This window comes from Onychomys torridus, chromosome 2 (assembly GCF_903995425.1).
Source record: "Onychomys torridus chromosome 2, mOncTor1.1, whole genome shotgun sequence".
NCBI lineage: Eukaryota > Metazoa > Chordata > Mammalia > Rodentia > Cricetidae > Onychomys > Onychomys torridus.
The window spans coordinates 56,496,095-56,520,077 of record NC_050444.1 but is presented as its reverse complement, the minus strand read 5'-3'; the positions used below and the strand labels follow the sequence as shown (position 1 = coordinate 56,520,077).

The 23,983-nt window shown below is 40.4% G+C and overlaps 1 protein-coding gene across 1 annotated transcript; it reads right to left on the bottom strand.

Moving 5' to 3' along the window:
* Positions 1 to 1,565: 1,565 nt before the first annotated feature.
* Positions 1,566 to 21,143, bottom strand: Akirin2 (akirin 2). Its single transcript, XM_036178673.1, has 5 exons — positions 20,436 to 21,143; positions 6,578 to 6,721; positions 3,696 to 3,845; positions 2,511 to 2,582; positions 1,566 to 2,307 (listed from the first exon to the last, which is right to left on the bottom strand). Exons 1-5 carry the CDS (start codon positions 20,662 to 20,664, stop codon positions 2,297 to 2,299), a joined length of 606 nt encoding a protein of 201 aa, XP_036034566.1. The 5' UTR covers positions 20,665 to 21,143; the 3' UTR covers positions 1,566 to 2,296.
* Between the last annotated feature and the right edge of the window lie 2,840 nt (positions 21,144 to 23,983).

The following is a 23,983-nucleotide window of genomic DNA, read 5'->3' as shown; positions in this document are numbered from 1 at the left end:
AAGATGTGATCTTGGTTGACACAGTGTGGGGAGGGGAAAGTAGCTGGCACCTAATGAGAGGCCAGAGATCTGTTAACACTCTAGAATGCAGGTGTATCCCAAAGTGCCACTAGTGTGGAGACAGAAAGTCTCTACTAGTAGGTAATGTGTTCACTTTACAGCCAGCTACTGTGTCAGAACTTAGGCTTCTCATACACTAATGGACTTGCAAACTGCCTGGGGAATCTCGTGAAAGCCCTACCACACTTTGGCTGCTTGCTTTGGTTTTTCAAGACAGGGTTTCTCCATGTAGTTTTGGTGCCTATCCTGGATATCGCTCTGTAGACCAGGCTGGCCTCGAACTCAGATATCTGCTTGGCTCTGCCTCCCGAGGGCTGGGATTAAAGGTGTGTAACACCACCGCCCGGTGGCTGCTTGCTTTTTAAATGAGGTTATGGAATACAATTAAATTTAAAAGACAAAACCCTGTTTTCAGTGAATGTACAAATGAAATAGAAAGTTCAGAAGAGGCCAGAGCAAAATAGCTCAGCAGTTAAGAATACTTGGTGCTCTTGCAGAGGACAGGAGCTTGGTTCCCAGCCTCCTCAAAGCCAGTTCAACAACTGGCTGTCTTCTGGCCTCAGGCACCTACATGCATATAAAAAAACAAAACAAAACAAAAACTCACTGTGTAATTTTTGGGTGGGTGGTGGGGGTTGTCTTCTCATACTGACCAGGCTGACCTTGAACTCCTAATCCTCCTGCTTCTACCTCTCCCCACTACCAAGATTATAAGTGTATGGCTAGCACTTTCAGCTTGCTCACTATTTTGTAAGAAAGCTATGTCTGAAAACCATACATGGAAAGTGTGTTACATTTATTCATTCATGTGATGTTAGTGTTTTGAAAATACTTAATATATGTATGTGTGTGTGCCGGAGTGTATATGTGTGTACTGTGTGCATCCTGAGACCTTGGAGTTCAGAAGAGGCGTCAGTTGGTGAGCTGCTGTGTGGGTGCTGGGACCAAAACTGAGTCCTATTCAAGAGCCAACAAGTGCTCTTAACTGCTGAGCCTCTCTCCAGCCCCTATGTTAATTTTGTAACACTACCTAGGATTTCCTAAGTCTCAACAAGGCATGTGGAGATCAGGTTGGCCTATGGGGATGTCTGGGAGGGACTGAATTGCCTCAACCGATTAGGAAGAGCCAACCTGAGAGTGAGTGGCACCATCCCTTAAACTGTCCAAGAGAAAGCTAACTGAGCACTGTGTAGTCATTGCTCTCTGCTCTTAGCTGTGGATGTAGTTTCTTGTTGTTTGGATGGACTAACCTGGAATTGTGAGCTAAAATAAACTCCTTTTACCCTAAACTGCTTTTTGCAACCATGAATTCATATACCATTCAAAAATATTAAAACTGGATCAAAGGTAAAACTTCTACAGCTGTTTGAGATATTGCTATGTAACATGCTGTCATACAGCAAGTTACAGAGGCACTTCTGAATCAGAACTTAATTTTTGGAAACAGCATTTAATAAAAGGTAAACCTTACCAGAAAACTAACTTTATTGATTTCTAGAAAATACTTACGTTTAAAACACTACTTTATTCAAATACTACCCATGTGTACAATTTGAAAACAAGCAGAATAGAAGTAAATGTTTTATTTTTCCAACTAAACTCCAGTGCTACAAGGGCAGTAAAACAATGATACAATGGGGGAGGGGGTGCAGCAATAAACATTTGTTAAAAAGACTGATAGAATAAATAAAACTACCAAAAAAATAATAATAAAGGAAATCATATAAACCCATTCTGAAACCCCAAGGAAAGTCCTGAAATACAGAAATGCCCTCCTCCTCCTCCTCCACTATTTCACAGAAGTACTGTAGACTAACTGCTTAATTGTCCTGGGATTACATTCTAAATTATTAATAACTGGTTACAGCTTGGTTGTAGTGCACAATTAAAATCACACTAACTTCATCTGACGTGTCATTCTACAGTTTTATTTACATAACCAGTGAAGGGCATGTTCTAGGATGCCAACTTTAATCCCTTTCAAACATTAATATAAAGAAGCCAAATTGTAATGATACAGCAAAACGAGGCCACTGGTAGTAATACAAGTAGCAAAGGTCCACATCCGGGTGGTAATGACATCACGGAATTTCCAAAACCAATTGCTGCTGCCTGACGAAAGCTTGAAATAACCTGTATTCACAGATGGGTACTGGCATTGCTGCATGTCATAGCTGGGACCTCCTGCAACAACTCAACAAGGAACAAGGCAGCCCACAAATGCAAAACGCGTGATTCATGAAACATCTGGAGGAGAAAAGGAGTATTAGTGCAAAGAACGGGGTACAATTAAAAACATACAAGATAACCCATTCTAATATCACCCTAGACATTTAAGTAACCAAGAGTCCCAGAACTTTACTTTTGTTTTAAGTCAACATTTTCTAATCAACTCTTTTTAAATATGCAAACGGTCATTTCAGTTCATGCTTCAAAGGTCAAATACTTACAACTAGCAGGCTGTTCTCCATATCGCCGCATTATCTGATCATGCGTAAACTTGACAAATGCATCATATTGTTCTACAAATAAAGGTATGTGTCAATTACATGACTTGCAAAATATCCTATATAATGTGTCTGAAAATATAAAGCTATGTGAAAGCACTCTTAACACCTTCATCCTTCCCATAGCTGATCTTATGACTAGTTCTTCCCTGGGGCCATGAAGGTGAGGTATGAGTTTTAAGAATGTTGATTTCCTTTTTTTACTGAAATACTCTGGTCTACAGACAACACTTTATCAATGTATAGAAAGAATTATTTCACCAGCATAAAACGGTGGGAATAATTCACTTCTTACAAATGAGTTTCTTGGTGTGGTGGTCTGAATAAGAATGGACCCCATAGGTCATATATTTGAAGGCTAAGTCACCAAGGAGTGTAACTGAAAGAATTAGAAGGATTAGGAGATATGGCCTTATTGGAGGAAGTGCATCATCTGTTGTGGAATATTTGATTAACTAGGCAAAGATACATGTTTCTGCTACATTTGTTTAATTAATTATGTAAAGACATGTTGTTTTACCTTGCCTGCCCAAGGCACCTGATTGGTCTAATAAAAAGCTGAATGGCCAAAAGCTAGGCAGTAGAGAGAAAGGAGGGGCTGGAGAGAATAAGAAGGAAGAGGAATCTTGGCTCAGGTAAAGAGAGATGAGGGAATGAAGGAGAGAGGGAAAAGCCCAGGGCCAGTCAGGAAGCCACCAGCCAGCAAGACAGAGTAGGACATACAGAATGAAAGAGGTAAAAAGCCCCAAGGCAAAAAATGTAGATGGAGAGAAACAGGCTAATTTAAGTTATAAGAGCTAGTGGGACAAGCCTAAGATAAGGCTAACCATTCATAGTAAGTCTGTGTCATGATTTGGGAGTTGGTTGGTGACCCAATAGAGCCTGCTATGGGCTTTGAGGTTTCATAAGCCCAAGCCGGGCCTAGGTCTTCTCTCTCTTCCTAGGGATCAGTATGTAGCTCTCAGTTATTACTCCAGCACCTCTGCATGCTGCCATAATGGACCAACCTCTAAAACTGAGCAAGCCCCCAATTAAATGCTTTCTTTCATAAGAGTTGCCCTGTTCATGATGTCTCTTCCCAGCAATACAACACTGAGATGGATATTCTAAAATAAATCCATGTATTACCTGCAAGTTTTGTGTTCAGTATTTCTTCATATTCTTCTCGAACTTTCTCTTCCCGTTCTTTCAACAAACGTTCACAGATCATCCCAACCTGCCTTAGAGTAAATAAGGGCTGTTCTTTTTTTAATGGTGAGGATGTTGCAGATGAAGTCCCTATGTACAACATGAATAAAACAGCACCTGATTTAGAACCACCACAACAGAATTCCTCCTGAATGAAGGCTTCATTTAGAACTTTTATGATAAACAGGTTCAATTAATAATTCTATCAGCCCATGACTTTAGAAAAAGAGATCTTACCCAGAGGAAAAGCCTAAAGATGATTGGAGCAACCCTCAAATTAAATCATTGCAATAATGGAGCCCATTACAAAACTTTCAATCTCCATCCCAACAATTACCTGTTTAGAACATTCAGTAGCTAATTTATAAGATTTGCTACAAAACAAATATAACTGATCTAAAGCTTCACTTTAATATTAGAGTAACACTATAAAGACACTTATTTTATTGTTAATTCTTAATATTTTTAAGGCCATCCAGTAAAGACTCACAACTAGATTATGCCACCACTTCAATATCCCCCATTTTCTAAACCCTTTAGTTTCCTATATAAACAGAAAATCATGTCTAAAAATTGAAAACAGATTAGAATTATTACCCTTAAAAAAAGTTGCTCTAGGGAAAATTCTGGAATGTAGCTAATTAAAATAATTGATCCTAAGTTTTGAATCCCCTTCATTAATATAATTTAAGTTCAAACACTCAAAACTGCAACAGAATCACAAAGGTAACAAACTAAAGCAATTGTATCCAAAAGCAGCTGGAACATCAGCGTTTGTCAATTTCAAATTAGCAAGAATATTCCTTCAGTGTTTCTGTAACTAAAAAGTTCTTCAGAGAAAATTCTTTTTTTTTTTCTTTTGGTTTTTTGAGACAGGGTTTCCCTGTGTAGCTTTGCGCCTGTCCTGGAACTCACTTGGTAGCCCAGGCTGGTCTCGAACTCACAGAGATCCACCTGCCTCTGCCTCCCGAGTGCTGGGATTAAAGGCGTGCACCACCACCGCCGCCTGGCGAGAAAATTCTTACAGTAATCGTTGAGACAGCACAGATCTGTATTAAAAACTTTACTAATACGAGACCAATATATCTGTACAAGTTGATGCACAAACAAACATTCAGAAACATTCATTTCTGACTTCTTAAAAGGAGGGATCTCTGATCATGATTATTTCTTTGAATTGTGTACTTTTTTTTCCTAACAGTTTTTACATCTGCTAGGATAGTCTGTTGAAGGTAAAAAACTTCATCTATATTTTATGGTTCTGAGTTCTGAAAGATTATTAATGTAACTGATATCAAATAATGAGATATGTCATGAAAAAGATTTCCTTAGACATTCATCCTCCTTAAGGATCATTTAAAGTACTTTGATCTCCTAAAACAGTTCTTGGCTTAAAGATCATTTGTGATAATCTTCTGGCAACTCAGTTAGGATAGCTATCTGCTGCATTCCTACTGTGGAGTACTCCTTATACATGCAAGCACATGTGCGTAAACAGTTGCTTCCTCAGCTTGCTCTGAAGTGCCTTCCTCTATGTGCACTGACTCATCCCAGTGAGACTTCTTAAGTTCTGTCTTTCATCAGAATAAAGTGCACTAGCTTTCTTTAGACTCCAACTACCAAGGGTAACTTACCTTACTTTGAAATTCCAAGCCTTGTTAAGGCTGGCAAAAAATTGACATTCTAAGAATGAAAACTGATATTAGTAGAAAACTTAAGATCATTATTATAATTTGAGTATTAATCACCCTCTTGGTACATTAGAGCCCCCCCATTGGCACCACTCCAATACTCAGTGTTGAACAATTTCCCTAATTTTATTTGATTACCTTACATCTTTTATTTTTGTGTTTTTGTTTTGCTTTGAGCTGTGCCAGGTTTTCTTACCCCTATTAAGGCAGGAAAGCAAGTGCTACTGAAAAGAACTATTTTGACAGGGTATTTACTAAAGGTAAGATGGCTCTTTTCCGGCCAGGTAACTTCAGCATCCCCCTCATTCAAGCCAGCCATTTCCTGTAGTAAAAAAGGACAACACCACCACAAAACAAAAAACTATTTCCTCTAAAGGGCAAATATGGCTTAAAAAACTGATGCCTACTGTGACAAATGTCTGAGAGTACATGGAGAGACTATATAAAGTTTCTATCAAGGATTTGTTTTCTTTTTTTTTTTAAATTTATTTTTAGTATGTATACAGTGTTCTGTCTGCATGTGTCCCTGCAGGCCAGAAGAGGGCGCCAGATCTCATTACGGATGGTTGTGAGTCACCATGTGGTTGCTGGGAACTGAACTTAGGACCTCTGGAAGAGCAGTCAGTGCTCTTAACCTCTGAGCCATCTCTCCATCTGTAACGGACAGATCAAGAATTTAAAAATGGCACTGTTCCGACACTATTATCTAGCAAAGGATGTGGTGGGGCTGGAAAGAGCTCCATAGTTAAGGGCATTTGTTTTTTGCAGAGGACCCAGGTTTGGGTCCCAGCATCTACATGACAGAGCTCATAACCATCTGTAACTCTAGTTTCAGAGTTTGGACACCCTCTTCTGGCCTCTGTGAACACCAGGCGTACAAGTAGTATAAGTACATGCATGCAGACAAAAGCATAAAAATAAATAAGATTGGGTGTTTTTAAAGCAAACAGTAAAGCACTTGTGATTTTTTAATGGAAGTTACAAGTCATTATATTTATATGACATCCACTCACTTTAGGGTTGCTAAATAAAAGTGGCTGCCTGTGGCTGGTGAGAATCCAGTCATTGCAGGCATCTTTCCCCATCATTTCTTACATAACATTTCTTTCACTTACTTAAGTTTCTTATTACCTGGTGATGCTGGTCCACTGATGAGAAATGCATGTGGCTGTGAATCAGAACTACAACCTGGGTCTGTCTGCTGAAAACTAGCTTCTAAATGTCTTCTCTTCTGCATACGTTTATACTCCTGTTTTATGTTGTACAGAATTTGTTCTAAAAGAAAAAAATTCAGAAAGATCAAAATTTTCATGCTAAATATATATAAACTATCTGAAACATTCCTTTCAAGTAACAACCCTTCCCCCCCACAGCAATTTCTTTGAGCACAGTTAACAGGCACTTTTTCAGAAGTAGTATATCCAACCCTCTTCTGGCTTCTTCACGCACATACGTGTGGCATACACTTCCAGACACACATATACACATAAAACAAAATTTTTGAAAAAAAAAAAAAAAATAGCATATACATACCATTTGCAGTCCAGCAATTCAACAAAGTCAAATCCTGTTGAGCACTAACTAGTAAAAGCTACACTTAAGCTTTTTACTCAAAAGAATGGTTAGGTAGCCTAACTAAAACACATTTTACTCAGAGTAAACTCAGAGGTCATATATCCATTATATATATAGAACTACTTAATTAAATTTACAGGCATTTCCAATAATTTGAAGGGAAGACTATGTACACTCAAGCATAGGCCAGTGAAAAGTGACCACCGATCTAAAATGACAAAGTACAAGGCAATTAAAATTTCATCATGCATAAAATTGTCACTGTCATGAGTTAATATGAAGCACATTGAAACCTGAAACTATTCCAGCATTAACAACAAAGCATTCTGAATCTTGGGGAGAAAAGACCATGTGAAATGATATGACACAGCATGGGGTCTTTTCAATACATAACCACCGTAGTACAATGAGGTTATCTTTAATATAGCCTTGAAACAATTAAAAATTATATCCAGTGTATCATGTTTGAGCCAATATGATTCTAACTGATCCCAAGATTTCTAACTAAAATAGGTACCATTTAATCTAATCAGAATGCCTGAGATTTCCACTCCCCCTGTCACCCATCTCCAGACTTTCTCACTAACCCGTTTAGCTCTATATGAAACTAAATCCCAGTAAGTTTATTCATCCTAATTGAAAGCAAATGTAAGCAAAGTGAAAAGTAGCAACAAACAGGCAATTAAATAAAAATGCCCAAAGTGAAGCATTAATTTCTATATTCAAGACTTATACATTGTAACAATCCTGTTCAATATTTAATACTGATAACTTTCAGTTTTAATTTTCAGTAGTCTTTTTTTTTCTTTCTCCAAGAAAATATTCAGAATTTTAAAGAAAGGATCATTTTAATGTTTTTTTTAAGTGCATGAAGTCTTTTGCCTACATGCGCTTAACTACACCATATGCATGCAGTGCTTGTGGAGGCCAGAAGAGGGCATCTGATCTATTTGAACTGGCATTAAGGACAGTTGTGCACCCTAGGAATAGAACACAGGTCCTCTCCAAGAATAGCAGGAACTTTTTAACTGAGCCATCTCTCCAGCCCTCCTCTCTTTAACTTTAAACATTTTAGATGCTGTCAATTCCATTAAAACCAACAAGAAAAGAGAAAAACTCAAATGGAAAATGAATCTAAATGAATCCAGTCAAGATATCATTTAACTATGTCATTTAAATAAAGGCTCTAATACTGATAGCACATGATCAACATTAAGTAGTCAATGATCTAACTTTACTTAGACAAGATCCAGGCATCACAAACCACTAACTTGGTTTGATTTATTTCAAGTTAGGAGTTGAATCAGGTAATAACCTCTTCCAAAATTCCCCACTCATTATTCTACCATGTACACTACTTCTGTTCAGGTGCTTACTGACTTAAGCTGCTACCACACTTAAGAAGTAATGAAGGTAGACTTAAGTCCTTCCATATGTCAGTAAAAGACTCATCTACTTATTCTGAAGGTACTTCTAGCCAGTCATTGTTTTATTTTATTAAACACCAAAATATACAGTTAAGATTTTATCTAAGACTGTAATATCAACACCGTGTTGTTAACACAATTTACAGTACATCAAATAAGAAGCCAAAGCTTCATCTGCATTATCAGTTGTGTTTTCCAGTTTTAATCATGCAGCTTTCATGAAGCTTGCAGGGGTCCTTTAGGGAAAAACATGGTTCTATTCCTGACAAGTGGTACCCCAGTGGGTTATGCCCCACTTTATAAACTTTAAAGCCTGTATTACTCTTTTACCATTAAAAAAAAAAAAAAAAGTGAAAGAACCAGCAAAATCTGAGTCTAGGCATTTTCATTCTAAAATCTAGTAAATAACACTAAGTGATAATAAAATTTGCTTCCTTTTAGTTAAGTTTATTAGTAAAACCAGCAATATCCTATTGGAAGATTGTTTTTTTAAAGCAAGCTAAGTAAAGGTGAATAGAAAACATATGTAAATCCTAGGCACAATGAAAAAGATCACAAATAAGAGAACAAGGCACAGGACTTTAAAAAAACAGAGAGGGTGGAGAGATGGATCAGTGCTAAGAACGCTTGCCCTGGAAGTATGATACCGAGTTGAATTCCTAGCCTCCAGGTAAAAAAGCATGTGCCTGCAAACCCAGCCCTGGGGACAGAGGCAGGAAGACCCACAGTTTCACTACCATCCAGCCTAGCTGGAATGAGCTTTCAGTTCAGTAAGAAATCCTAGCTCAAGGCAACATTTTAGAGGAGAGGGACGTGGGGAAAAGCAAGTGAAAAGACAACAGGGAGAATCCCAAATTGAGAGACGGAGGGTCAAAGTCTAAGATGTTCCCGATCCACTCAAGTTTTAAATTTCCTTCAGGCATTACTAGATCAAAAGCTAAGGTTCCATGAATAGTTTTCAAAGTTTACATGTATGAGACTCTTTAATATACCATTTCTTAAAAAAAATATTGTGTGTATGTGTACACACATCTGTGTACACCACCATGCACATGTTAGGGTCTGAGGACAATTTGGGAAGACATTCTCTCCTTCTACCATGGGATCACTAAATTCAGGTCACCAGACTTGGCAGCAAGCACCCTTAGCCATCTCACCATCTAATATACCATTTATTTCTCTATCTGAAAAATTAAAGTGAACATACATCTAGCCAAACCATGATTACACAAAGGAATCTTGAGAAGATTATAATTTATAGAAAGGAACACAAATGATATAAAATCTGTTCACAAGTACAGAAAATCTGCAGTAGCCATTTGTTATTTTATTTGAACACTAACAAATGTTCAAATAAAATAACAAATACATGAATTTCACATGTAGTGCCATGTTGTTATAAATTCAAATACACACAACCGGGGACTGATACAAAGACTCATCTTTGTAAAGCAGTTATTTTTCCAGGATCATCAATTTAGAAATTAAAACAGTTCTTAATTTCTCCATTAAGAACATTCAAGGCCAGCCAGGCTGGTCTACATAGTAAGTTCTTGCCATCCAGTGCTATGTAATGAAACCCTGTCTGAAAAATACTTAATTAACTGCACAATGGGATTCAGAACCAAAAAAACAAAAACAAAAACAAAAACAAAAAACTTCAATTAGCAGGTAGATTTTTTTCTACTAAATTCCAGTTCATAGGACACCAAAAGGGATGTGTTAATCCAACTGCTTTTGTTGTGTGGCTATTATAAGTACCTTCCCATATAGCTTACAAATTAGAAAACTGTGGAGTAATCTTAAAATTTAAAACAAAGTTAAAAACAGCAACAGCAGTTAAGGGAGAAAAACGGGAAACTGAACCAATCAAAACCCAAAAGGGGGAAACACACGGTTCCATCTAACCTAGAAGCTGGTGTGTGCGTGTGTGCGTGTGTGTGCGCGCGCGTGTGTGTGCGTGTGTGCGTGCGCATGTGCGTGTGTGCGTGTGTGCGTGGTGTCCAGCTCTGATTCCAACACACCACAGTCATAAAGGCAAAATAATTTAGTCACTTAAAGGGTTATATAATAAGCTGAAGTATCTCAAGTTATCACTGGCTCTATATTACCAGTGAAATAACAGAATTTGACCTTGCAGTGGTTACAGTTTTTCTTCCTCATATAGATGATAATGAATGAATGCCTTTTACTTAGAATGTTATATAATGTAAACTTAGAATCTAACTTGGCTTGCAAAGACAGAGAGAGATTTTTTTTTATAGGACAGCATAATTAAAATTGAAATACAAATCTATTTCCTATTCATGTGCTCCCAAATAAGCTACACAGAAAAATGGTGCCAACATTTGCTAAGCGATGTTTCACACACTAAATAACATCCTATTGGACTCTAGTACTTTCTTAACTGCTGAACAATTTCTCCAGCTCTGTATTCTTTTTTAAAACAAATATGACTGTGTGGTCAAATATTTGACAAACTGTCTCTTTAATCTCTCCTAAGATAATCATCATGTGATTGACAAGTGCATTTTTCTATAGTGACTACTATAAAAGAAGAATTATGACTAACTCTCCACAACAAAATACTGACTGGAATCTACAGATTAATCCACATCCCCCCACCCCACGAGGACCGAACCCAGGGCCTCTAGCAAGTGCTCTACGACTGAGCTAAAACCCCCAACCCCAATCCACGAATTTAAAAGCCAACAGATTTTGAGCTGGAAGTGGGGACAATACAGTGGCCCTCTTGTAATTCCACCTCAGAAGGTGAGGACAACTCGGGAGTAAGATGGATTCAGTTGAGATAGATCCTGCCTTAATAACTAAGGTTAAGAGTGATAAAGGAAAACTCCAGATGTTTTTTTTTTTCTTTCCCACAGTGTTTCTTGTGTAGTTTTGGTGCCTGTCCTGGATCTCACTCTGTAGACCAGGCTGGCCTCGAACTCACAGAGATCCCCAAATGTCAATCTTTAACCTCAGCTAAGACATACAAACATGTACACGTATGTGTACACACACACACACACACACACACACACACACACACACACAGAGAGAGAGAGAGAGAGAGAGAGAGAGAGAGAGAGAGAGAGAGAGAGAGAGAGAAAATATCCTGGCTTCTGTTAATAAGGTATTCATAGGGAGACCCAAGTCTCCACAGCTGGAATCAAGAGAAATGGTCTGGATTAAAGATACAAATTGGTGAGTAATCTGGTCATCTATAAGTAGAAATTGAAGTCATGTGACTCCCTGGGAGCTAATAGGTAAGGTGACCATGGAGCTGAAACTAGAACTAAAGAAATCCTATATCTAATGCTAGATGAGTACAGAAAGAATAGCCAAAAGCAGAGAAAAGTTAAACATGAAAATTTAGCAGCATGAATTCACATCTCTGCTGACTGACTTGGAAGTTTTCTGAGGCACAAATGGAAACAGACATCTAAATGTCGTTTCACTTTGCTTTCAGAGCAGAACCTGAAGAAAACAAATGTTTCAACTGAAGACCAGCAAACAAGCAAGGCCAAAGCAAAGATCCAGTTGAGAGGCTGTGGGTGGGGGTAGTTATGAGGGTAAGGTTCCCATGAAAAAGAGAATTCTTCCTTGACTTTTATTAACTCACTTAACCTCAAGAATACTTATAAAAAATGAGACTGGGACAAAGTTGGTAATGTTGGTACTAGGAAACTAAAGAAACTTGCCATGTTATGACCTCATTTTTTTCTTTTCTGTAGAAAGGCAAGACAAATTTTAGAAGTCCCACTCAACTCTGTCCTGCCTATTCCCAACACTAAAGTGCCCCCTCCCTCCCCTCACATACACATTTATATAAATGAGTTCTGTTTCAATGTCTTCTTTCTGAAATGTAGGTCAACACAGACCTGAGCCTGGGGCCCACAGTTTAAAAATCTACCTCTCTTCTGTGCTGTCTTGCTATACCAAGCCAATAAAGTACCACAAGCTACCTAAGTAAATTACAATTAAAAAAAGCTAATGTTTAAAATCAGAATGCCAAAACAACATATACTGATACTTAAAATGAAGTATAATTTCATCCACCATGATAACTCAAGCAATGACCACTGACTATATGCAAGACAAATTATAATAAGCCAGGCGGTGGTGGTGGTGCACGCCTTTAATCCCAGCACTTGGGAGGCAGAGCCAGGTGAATCTCTGTGAGTTCAAGGCCAGCATGGGCTGCAGAGTGAGCTCCAGTAAAGGCGCAAAGCTACACAGAGAAACTGTCTCAAAAAACCAAAAAAAAAAAGGGGGGGAGAATCTCATGCTATGATCAGAAATTCACATAAGAGATGGGTCATGAGTCTCTAAACTGCTTCCTCTTAAGATAGACATCTATGTTCAAGGGACTATTTTGTTGCCATTTTAAGTAAGGGATTACCCTACACCAGTAGATAGGCATTGCTGCACAACACAATGCCAGTCTCCAATAATGCACTATATTTCACACTAAGCCACCGAAGACTGGTATAGTCAACATTAGGTTACCCTGCCCTGGCATAGCAGCTATTATCTATACTTCCAATTATATCATTTAGAAAAGTTCTTCCAGGTAATTACATTTCAGCACTAGGTAGTCTCTTGGGGATAGAGATAATAACATTTGAAAAACTCTACTATATTATTTTCAATTGCTCACAGTACTCTTATTTTTGAAGCAGGGTCTCAATATGCATCCTAAGCTGACCTCAAACTACTCAGGTGATCCTCCTGCCTCAGCCTCCTGAGTGCCACCACACCCAGCACTATCTCATTTTTTTAAAAAAAGAGGCCAGTTGTGGTGGAACACACCTTTAATCTTAGCACTGGGAGGCAGAGGCAGACGGATCACTTTGTAGGCCAGCCTGGTCTACAAAGTGAGTTCCAGGAGGGCTGTTACACAGAGAAACTTGTCTCAAAAAACCAAAAAGGGCTGGGCAGCGGTGGAGGCGTACGCCTATAATCCCAGCACTTGGGAGGCAGAGGCAGGTGGATCTCTGTGAGTTCGAGGCCAGCCTGGTCTACAGAGCAGTCTAGGACAGGCTCCAAAGCTACAGAGAAACCCTGTCTTGAAAAACCAAAACCAAACCAAAACAAAACAAAAAACCAAAAAGGTTAGGCATTGTGGCATGTGCCTTTAATAACCCAGCACTCTGGAGGCAGAGATAGTGGCAGTCAAGTCTACACAATGAGTTGTGGAGAGAGACCCTGCCTCAATAAATAAGTAAATTAATAAGTAAATAAGTAAATAAATGACATTATCTCAAATAAACAAATGGATGAAAATAGCAAAAAAGAAAACAGCTCTCCTAAGCTCATCCCTAATTATCTTCATTCTTATTTTCTTGAGGTGCTATAAGTAGTAACAAAAATGAATACTAAAAAGTAGGCAAAACTCTAATTTCAGTAGCGTGAACAAATCTCTGATAATGGCAAACCCCTCCAAATGAGACTATTAAAGACACTGTTAATGCCTGCAGTCCATATTACCATCCAGGAGGAGTATGAGGCAGTATATTGAGAAGTAGTACCTGTGCTGGAGAAATGACTCTGCAGTCCGGAGAACCTGGTGCTCCCACAGGACTGAGGCTCCATCCCCAGCGCCTACGTGACAACTCACAGCTATCCTAACTCCAGTTCTAGGGATCTGACACTCTTCTAACTTCCATGGGCACTGCATATGTGTGACGTACATTCACACACACTCAGACACATACAATTAACCAAGAGGGTACTAATAACTTTGAAGCTATTTTCAAAGTTGGTATCAAGTCTCATTTGACCCACACTAGCCCTAAAAATTCAGGGACCTGTCTTTTTTTTTTTTTTATGAACTTATTCTCTCAGAGTTGAAAATATGCCGAGATAATTGAGTTCTAGAACTGCTGCTATACTCAGTAAATCAACCTATAGAGCAGTCATCTGCAGGTGGTAGACATGATCAAATAGGCTACCCTTCTCCTTACCTTTTTAAAGTTGACAATTTTATCAAAGGCAAACAATTCATCAAATTTTTATATATGAACAGAGAAAATTCTGTGGGTTAACAGTACTGAACAGTAAGTATTAAGGTCAACAGTATGGGGTACTGTTTAAACACAAGGACTATAAGGATCACAAAATTCTGATGAACTAATTCAGTTACAGGTACACGAAAATGTCCATCTCCACTATCCTTACCTAGTTTCATGAACCAACTCTGCAACCAAACTACTCTTACTAGCATTTTGTATTTTTAATGTTTATTTCCAAATAGTAAAATATAGAGTCAGAACTAGACATTTCCACTTAATCTATTTTCTTTACACTTTGATTTATCATGGGTTTGTGCATTTGCTCACAGCCACAGTTAAATGCACACTTACCACAGTGCATATATGAAGGCCAAAAGGATAACTTTTAGGAGTTACCTATCTCTCTTTCCACCATGTAGGTCCCAGTCATCAAATTCAAGGCCCTCAGGCTTGGCAGGAACACTGACCATCTTGCTAGCCCTGAATCTCTTATTTTTAACCTTTCAAACATGTTACTACCCCTGTTTTTCTGGCCTATGTTAAAAGGAGGAAAAACATACCTAAGAAACAAAAGAACAAAGCCATTCAAAAGCTGAAGACTGTCTCTGTGGCAACTCTGGTTGCTAGCAGCATCCCTACTATGTGGTTAGCTTATATGTTTCTGTACTCAAGAGTCAGGCTTCCTTTTTTTTCCTACCTTAAAAAAAAAAAAAGCTAAAATGAATACAAATGCATTGTAATGTTCTTTAGTGGCCATAATAATAAACCTAAGACTTTATTTTCCTCTTTTTTACAGTATTGGGGTCAAACTTGGGGAGATTCTTGCTAGACAAGCAATCTACCACTAAGCAAACATGCCAATTCCAACCTAAAAGAATTCTTAAACTCATAATTTTAGGAATATGAAATATCTGGAGCTACACACTCCTAAACATCAGGTTTACAATCCATAGTACAAAGACCACTACTAAAAGCATTTATTTGCTGATTCCACTGAGAAACTAGAAGTAATTTAACAGCTGTCTAAATAACTACAAATATTAAAAGATACTTCTGCCTCAATAAAATGACATCTGAAGAGAGACACTGCCTTCTCTAACAGACATCTCATTTGTTTGACTAGAACCATTTATATTTCCTTTAAGCCAGCTGGTGTCTCCATTTTGAGGCATGTATCAATGTCTAGTGAATAGTCCATTCCCCATTCACAAGCTGTAGTTTCCACTTTTTAATGGAAAGTTTCCAATGAATACAATGAGTTCTTACAATGGAATTTAACTCTTCATCCAACTCAGTTCCTAAAACAAACTACAGCAATGGTACCAAGCTACAAACAATGTACACATTAATGTTAACTAGCCAACTCACAAAGAAGTCAATATCCACAGAAGGACATTCACCAGACCATTGATTCACAGTATAATTACAGAAACAATGTATTAGATTTGACTGACAATACTGACAGTCTCTTAACAACAACATTACATAATATTTTGATCTTATTAAAACAATTCCTTTCCATGGGGCAGTGGTGGTTCATTAATTCCATTACTTGGGAGGCAGACAGATCTCTGAGTTCAAAGCCAGCCTGAGCTGCTACACAGAGAGAAACCCTGTCTCAAAAAACAAACTACTCCTTTCTTAAGAATGCCATGACAATCTTTTGGTTACACAATAATATAGACATTAAAAAAAAAGAACTAAAGGTTGCCAGATAAAAAGCCCAGTACCACTATGGAATACAGCCCCTTACTCTGTTGGTCAGGGGGGTGTCCTAGAGATCTCCTAGATGATACAGACTATTGTCAATGCTATCAGTTGTCCTCCAGAACTTGATGGATAAGACTCTACTGCTGAGGACACAGCATACTCTGGTCAGGACATGGAGCAAGCTGGTACTGACTCAGAAGCCCCTCCCAGTTAGCTAGCTTCCATGGTCACAAAAGGTATTTTACAGACTGCTATGAAAGAAAAGTCATCCAACAGCACTGTCCAGCTGTCAACTCTGAGCTACAAAAATGATCAGTTTGGCATGACAAGCCCATGAGTGCAATTGTGGCATGACTGTCTTGGGAGTAAATGTTCTGCTTTCTGATTGGGTTTATGATTTCTGCCTGCTCCCAAGGCAGAAATATATGCTTGACACTGTGAATCTGGCCAACAACCCATGGCTGTAGCATTCATAGACTCACCTATAAACCAAGGATCCATATCACATTTCCTCCTACCAATACTCAGGGACCATCTTGGAAAAGGCAGCAAAGAAAGGGTAAGGGCCAGATGGTCTTTCTTCCCAGAAAGGGAAGACCAGAATCAGTGTCTTCTGGACATGACAGGACTGGGTTACAGCAATAGTCGTCATAGGTCCAAGAGGTGCACAAGATCAAGCCAGTCAACATTTATACACATGACTCCATCCTTAGCTGAGGACCTATTAACCATTGATGGCATCTGGGGTAGGAACAGTCAATTATCTTTAAGCTCTTAGATCAGCCATGCTCCATTGGATGACCCCAAATCCATGAGTACATATAAGCAACACAAATTGGCACCTGATAGGTTATTTAAATCAGAGGGTGGGGGGTGGGGGGAGGACACGACATGCAATTGAGAAGCAAGGAAAGGTGGGGTGGATCTGGGAAGAGTTAAGTGTTTGATCAAAACACACTTCATGTACGTATGCATTAAATTCTCAAAGTACTAGGGGAAAAATACATCCTTAAAATCTTACTTAAAGCAGGGCAGAGCAGCACCCACCCTTTAATCCAGCACCTGGAGGCAGAGGCAGGCAAAGTACTGAGTTCCAGGCTAGCCAGGGCTACATGATGAGACCATTTCAAATACAAATTCATTCATTCTCTCTCTCTCTCCCTCTCCCTCCCCCTCTCTCCCTCCCTCCCTCCCTCTAATAAAAAAAAAAAAATTAAGTTACTTTCCCACCAGTTTTCCAGGGGAAGTATTTGATGCACTCATTTTTCCATGTTCATTTAAATGCCTCTCTCCCAACTCACTCTCACTCACCATCCACTATCCTCTTACACACTAAGTAGTATTTTAAGGAACACTGAATTATAATCCTAGACCAGAGGGCACAAACTTTGGGGTGGGGGGTGTGCATAAAAAGACCAGACAATAAATAAGAATTCTGGGGCAAAACACTCTCTCCATAACCTGACCAAGATAACCTGTAGTGGACTTTAAATGCACAACTGTAAACTGTTTTTCATGGTACTGACATTTTAATTCCTTTGATTTTTCAATGTCATAAAATAATCATTTTTATTCTTTTTCAGCCATTTTAAAATGTTGTTTAAAAGATAAACAAATCCTTACCTCTCAGACTGTACAAACACATGGCCATAGTTTGTCAAACCTACCTAAAGCACAATTCTGAGTCAATAACTCAGGTATACCAAAAATCATGCTTGAGATATGATGTGTACAAAGGGGCAAGAACAGAAGCTACAGTTAATGAACATAACAGTTTCAAGTCTTGAAGGTAAGAAAACAAGCTACATTCCTTCAACTAGCCCTTTTTTCTAGTATGAAGTTACAAGTTTGAAAAATATTGACTTAAATAAGAGTAGTCATCAAACCAAAGTTTGGAATCACCTTCTTGGAATGTCTAAAATAACAGTCAGGGTTTAAAACAGTGCCCAAGTTCCTGAAGCTACGAATAAGCCACATCAAAGCTTCAACACCACCATCAGAAGAAACCATGAGGTAGCTAAAAAGAGAGCAAATGATAAAGACAAGCTGCATATGGTACATGCTCTGTATAAACTTCCAGTTCTTTAGTTTTAACCGTACATTCACAGTGCCACTGAAAATTACAGTAAAGATGTATTTTAGCAAATTTAAACTTCAGCAACCCTCCCTCAATTATCAAGAAGTCAGTCTTCTACATTAATATTCAAATTAACTGAAATACCCACTTACTATTTAGCAAACTCTATAAACATCAATTAGAACTAAATTTTAGGTTTCAAGATGTGATCAAACTCTTATCAGCTGGCTGAAAGACTAGCAATAATTCTAATCATTTTACTATTGTACTCTACCCAACTGAAGTTTGAGATAAGGATGTTAACCACTGCTCCAAAAACAGCAATGACACCACAAATTCGAAAGATCATTATTGTCTCTGAACAAGTTCCCTTTAAGTAAAGGAAGGTGTGATAGCTCCCTGCTGTTTTATGTATGTGTTCAAGGTTATTTTAATTGCACAGGGATATACTGTAGCTCACAAACCTAACACCACTTCCAATTTATTGCTGGTTACAGCTATTCTGAAATGTCCTCATTAGTAGCTAGGGCACCATTTCAATGCTCAAAGATAACATTTCATTAAGGACAATTAAAAATGTGTGGCCCCAAAGAATTCATTCTTCACTGTTCTCATTTTTCAGTAATGTCTAAACCAGTGGTTCTTAACCTTCCGAATGCTGAGACCCTTTAATACCTCATTTGTGATGATTCCTCATGTTATGATGACCCCAACCATAAAATTATCTTGTTGCTACTCCATAACTGTAATTTTGCTACTGTTGTGAATCCTTATGTAAATATCTGATATGCCACCCCCATTGGGGTCATGACACATGATGAGAACCATTGATCTAAAGAAATCAATCATGAATGCCTTTACACCTGTATAAGGGGAGGGGACAGTTTAGCTATGATCATTAAATACAATTGTTGGCATTCCTATGAAAACTGGCTGCAAGTCCTAAAACAGTACTGCCCTAAGTTAGACCAAATATTTAATAGCAAGAATAGGTAACTGAGGTCTCACCATAGATTTGGGTATGGATATTTAAAAGAAAAAACCCACTTGGACAAGCCAATTGCACAAGAAAGTTACCAAATACAGAACTAGATAGTTCCCATCTTTTTAAAATGAGTTACTGAGAAAAAAAAATTAAGTTACTCAAAGCATTAAGAATGATATAACCAAAGACACACAGACACAGACACAGACACACACAGACACACACACACACACACACACACACACACCCCCCTCTGGCACTCACTCACTCCTCACAAACCTTTGCATGCCACACACAAAGGAAATAGATTTATACTTCAAGTCCACAAAAGTCCCCTACGGCTGTGCTGGGGGCACACAAAGATTTCAAAGTGTGGAGGGGGGGAAAAAAGATCCCTAGGCACACACAGGATGTACAAAAGCAACCAAAGGTACACCCGGCAGACACTTTCTGAGTGTGTTTCAAGACTTCAAGTCTGAAGTCCACTGGAATCTTGATACATTCGTTACTCTCGAGGCTAGGGTGTTTTTCGTTGGGGCAACTAAAGCATTTACAAATAAAATTAGTCAGCCCCAATTTGAAGTACAAATTCGATTTCACTAAAAGTTCAAGATTTCTTAAGGACTAGACGCACAGCCAGATCACATTACAGTGCTCAGGAAGAACATTTGCTTTGTTGTTGACCCTGCTAGGCAAACAGGTCTTGACTCAGCCAAAGTGGCGTTCTTGTGGGTGATTAATGACAGGCCTACAACTCGCCCCAGTGACATCCATCCCCCTCCAAGCCCCACCCCTTCTATACTAAACCCAGTCAAGTCTAAAATGGAGGAGGGGCTGCCTCCCTCGCCTCAAACCACCCAGTCACCGACTTCATAGCTACAACCAATCGATTCAGCCCGAGAGACCCGGAGATTTCGGGTGAAGTGTGACCCTTGTCTCGCCTGACTTATAAATAATATCATCCTCTGCGATCATTTCCGCTGGGTCCTCTACAGAAGGAAACAATCCCGGCGACCCTGCCCCGAAACGAGCTTCCTCACAATGAGCTACCCCACAATGCCGGCCCACACGGCCCTCACCCACCCACCCAACCTGCCGACACCGCCCCCACCTTGGTTCGGGCCCTTCCCTTTGTGTCCGCCCGCACCCAAGCGCCCAGCCGCAGCCCAGCCCGGCAGCCCCCGGGGCCGAGGCCCACCTGTGGTGAGGCGGGAGGAGACGTCGCCGAAGGGGGAAGGCTCCATCCGGAGATACTTCTGCGGAGAGGCGGCCGCGGCCGAGGCGGCGGCGGCGGCGGTGGCGGCCGCAGGGGAGGCTGTAGCCGACGCCGGTGCCGACAAAGGCGCGCACCGCCTCCGCTTCGGAGACGCGGGGCTCAGCAGAGGGTCGAAATCCAGAGTCCTTTTCAGAGTGGCTCCGCACGCCATGGCGGCGGGCAGCCGAGGCCCGGCTCGGGCGGGGCCGGGAAGGACGGGGGCAAGCGGGCCCTCCGATGTGCCCGGTGGGTGTGGGGCCCGGGACGGCGGAGCCGCTGCAGGGCAGGTGGCCGAGGCGCGAGGGTGGCGCCGCCGGCTCGGGGCCGCTCCCGAGAGGCCGGGCCGCCCCCGCCGTGCGCTCGGGCTGAGCGCGCCGCTGCTCCTGCGCCGAGACCGGCTCCCTTCGGAAGTGGACCGGACCCGGGGCGCGACCGAAACGCGGTCTCCAACACGCCGGTGCGGACAGAAGCTCGCGAGCGGCGGCGGCGGTGGCGGCGACGCGCGGCGGCTGGGAGGTGGCTGCGGCCGCAGAGCGCTGGGCAATGCACTCGACCCTCTCCTCCTCCACAGACCAACTCTGCCACCCGCCGCCGGCCCCAATATGGCGTCAATAACAACGCCGCCGATTCAAATCCTGCGGCGCCAGGGCGCCTGCGCGCGGGGGGCGGGCCCACCCGAGTGCATTCTGGGACTTGTGGGGTTTCGCGGAGGGCTGGTATCCGCCTGAAAGGCGGTTACCCACCGGTCAGAGAAACTACGACTCCCATCATTCAAGGCGCGCGATCCCGAGTTCCGGGTTGAAATTTAAATACCCCCTCATAAGTAAGAGAGTAAGAAAGATGTAAGGAAGAGAGAAAGGAGAGCCTGAGACAGTGGGAAAGAGGAAGCAAGCCCGTAGGAAAAGCAAGCTAAGCTACTCAGAGACTCGGCATAGTAACTTAAACGGGAAACAGCAAAGAGCCAATCTAATAGCCCAAGAGAGATTAATTTAGCTCTCAAACGCGCCCAAAACCAAATCTATCACATGGAGGGGATAGGAAATAATGAAAAACACCAATTTGGGACCATGAGACAAAACAACAGTAATGATGACATTACAGGATCTTTGAAGTCTATGCTTTGCGCTTCCCAGGTAGCTGTGTGTTTATGCTTACTAAATTCTGCAAAGCGGAAAATGAGTAACATTTGAACGAAGCACAAAGTAAATTATTTTACTCTGAGCAAAAAGCACTTGACACCAAAAATTTGAGTTCGGAAGGTGGGGCAGGGTCTGGGAAAAGGCAAGCAAATGTCTAGACAGCAGAACCCATTTTGTTAAGCAGAGTGGGGAAATGTTTCTAAAATTTATATACTTAGTTAAATATCTAAAATAAGGATCAAATGCAGCATCGATGAAGTAATTTATGTTGACTTTTTTTTTTTTTTTTTTTTTTTTTGGTTTTTCAAGACAGGGTTTCTCTATGAAACAGTCCTGGTTGACCTGGAACTACTCTGTAGGCCAGGCTGGCCTTGAACTCACAGAGATCCTCCTGCCTCTGCCTCCCAAGTGCTGGGATTGAAGGCTTGGCCACCACCACCCAGCTATGTCGATACTTTCTATCTTCTGCCTATGGATGCCAGCGCTACAATGTTACTTGACTATCCTTTATAAATGTTAACTGTCTAATGCCCACTTATTCCTGCTGTTTACTCAGAAATCAACATATGTAGCCACTTTATACTGGTTTTGGACAGTAATTTGCTATATCCATTTGTTTAGCATTGTTCATCATCACAAAGATCAGCCTTCATGATCACATTGTATAAGCAGCTAAACCATGCTTATTTTAATTTAGAATGTACTTTTGAGAAAGTATCTTTTTTTGTTGTTTTGGTTTGGTTTGGTTTTGGTTTTTTTCGAGACAGGGTTTCTCTGTGTAGTTTTTGTGCCTGTCCTGGATCTCACTCTGTAGACCAGGCTGGCCTTAAACTCACAGAGACCCGCCTGGCTCTGCCTCCCCAGGGCTGTGATTAAAGGTGTGTGTCACTACCCCAGGGCAAGAAAGTATCTTTTGAGGAAGATCAGCATTTTGTGAAAACATTACTTAAGTAAGACATTTACTACGGAAATGTTTATTTATTAAGTTCTAAACATGCCACAGAATCTGCTATAATGATAAAACTGACGAAATATGCATATTTTGTGTAAAAGAGTAGAAAAAGAAGTTCTTTTTGTTTGTCTCTTTGTTTGTTTGTTTGTTTCTAAACAGGGTTTCTTTGTGTGGCTTTGGAGCCTTTCCTGGAACTTACTTTGTAGACTAGGTTCGCCTCAATTTACTGTGTAGCCAAAGGTGACCTTGAACTTCTGAACCTCCTTCCTCTACCTCCTGAGAACTAAGATTAAAATTCCAGGCAGTGGTGCTATCACTCTTGGTGCAGTTTCGGTACTGCTGGAGGTGGAAACAAGCACTCCAGCAAGCTGTATCCTCTGCTTGACAGAATTTTTTGTCCGTGAAGATTTGACCTTAGGTAGCACGGGAGTAAAAAGGGAAGCACGAGAGGGCCAAATTCAGGTTGCATGGAAGAGGGGAAAAGAAATAAAACATTTGTGACGTGATAGCAGAAAGGGAACTGCCAGGGGCAGAAGGGCACAAGGCCAGGAGGGGTTACAAAAGTAAATCAGGTATGAAAGTACCGCAATGACACCTATCCCACTGTGTGCTCATTTTAAGATCTAAACAAGAAATTCAGTAGGAGAAATAAAAGCCACTGTGTAGAAGTCAGAGAGAAACCACAAGGATTACAAGTGTTAGGCATTCTAGTTGTCTGGGAATGTCGACACAGCTAATACAGTTTGCTCATTTATGCATCTGGTTTTTGTTCCTTGTTGTTTGTTATTTTTGAAATTATTAGTTGTTTTAGTTACTCTTCTATGGCTGAGAAGAGACACCATGATCAAGGCAACACATAAAATAAAGCATTTAACCAGTGATTTGCTTGCAGGTTCAGAGGGTTAGTCCGTGGTGGTCATGGCAGGGAGTGTGGCAGCAGGCAGGCATACATGGCACTGGAGCAGTAGCTGAGAGCTCACATCTGATGTTGAGGTGAGAGACAGAGAGAGAGAGAAAGCAAAACTGGGCCTGATGTTGTGACATGCCTCCTCCAACAAGGCCACACCTCCTATTCCTTCCTAAATAGTCCACCAACCGGAAACATTCAATATGTTTGCCTATGGGGCCACTCTTCTTCACACCCCTACGTTAGTTACTTTGACTTAGGGTTTTATAGCTCTAGGGGCCCCTGTGTACATTAGGTATTTCCCTTTTCTGGTACCAGGGTTCCCCGTGAGGCAACATTCAATTTTGACATAGCTTATAAGGTGTTGCCTTAAGTTTTTCTTCCTATGTTTTTAATTGGTGTATTTATAGTAATGTGAGTTTCCTTAATTCTTTGTTCTCTCTGCTTTAAGTTAAAATATGACTGAAGCAGTTTAGGTCAGAAAGTTGGGAAT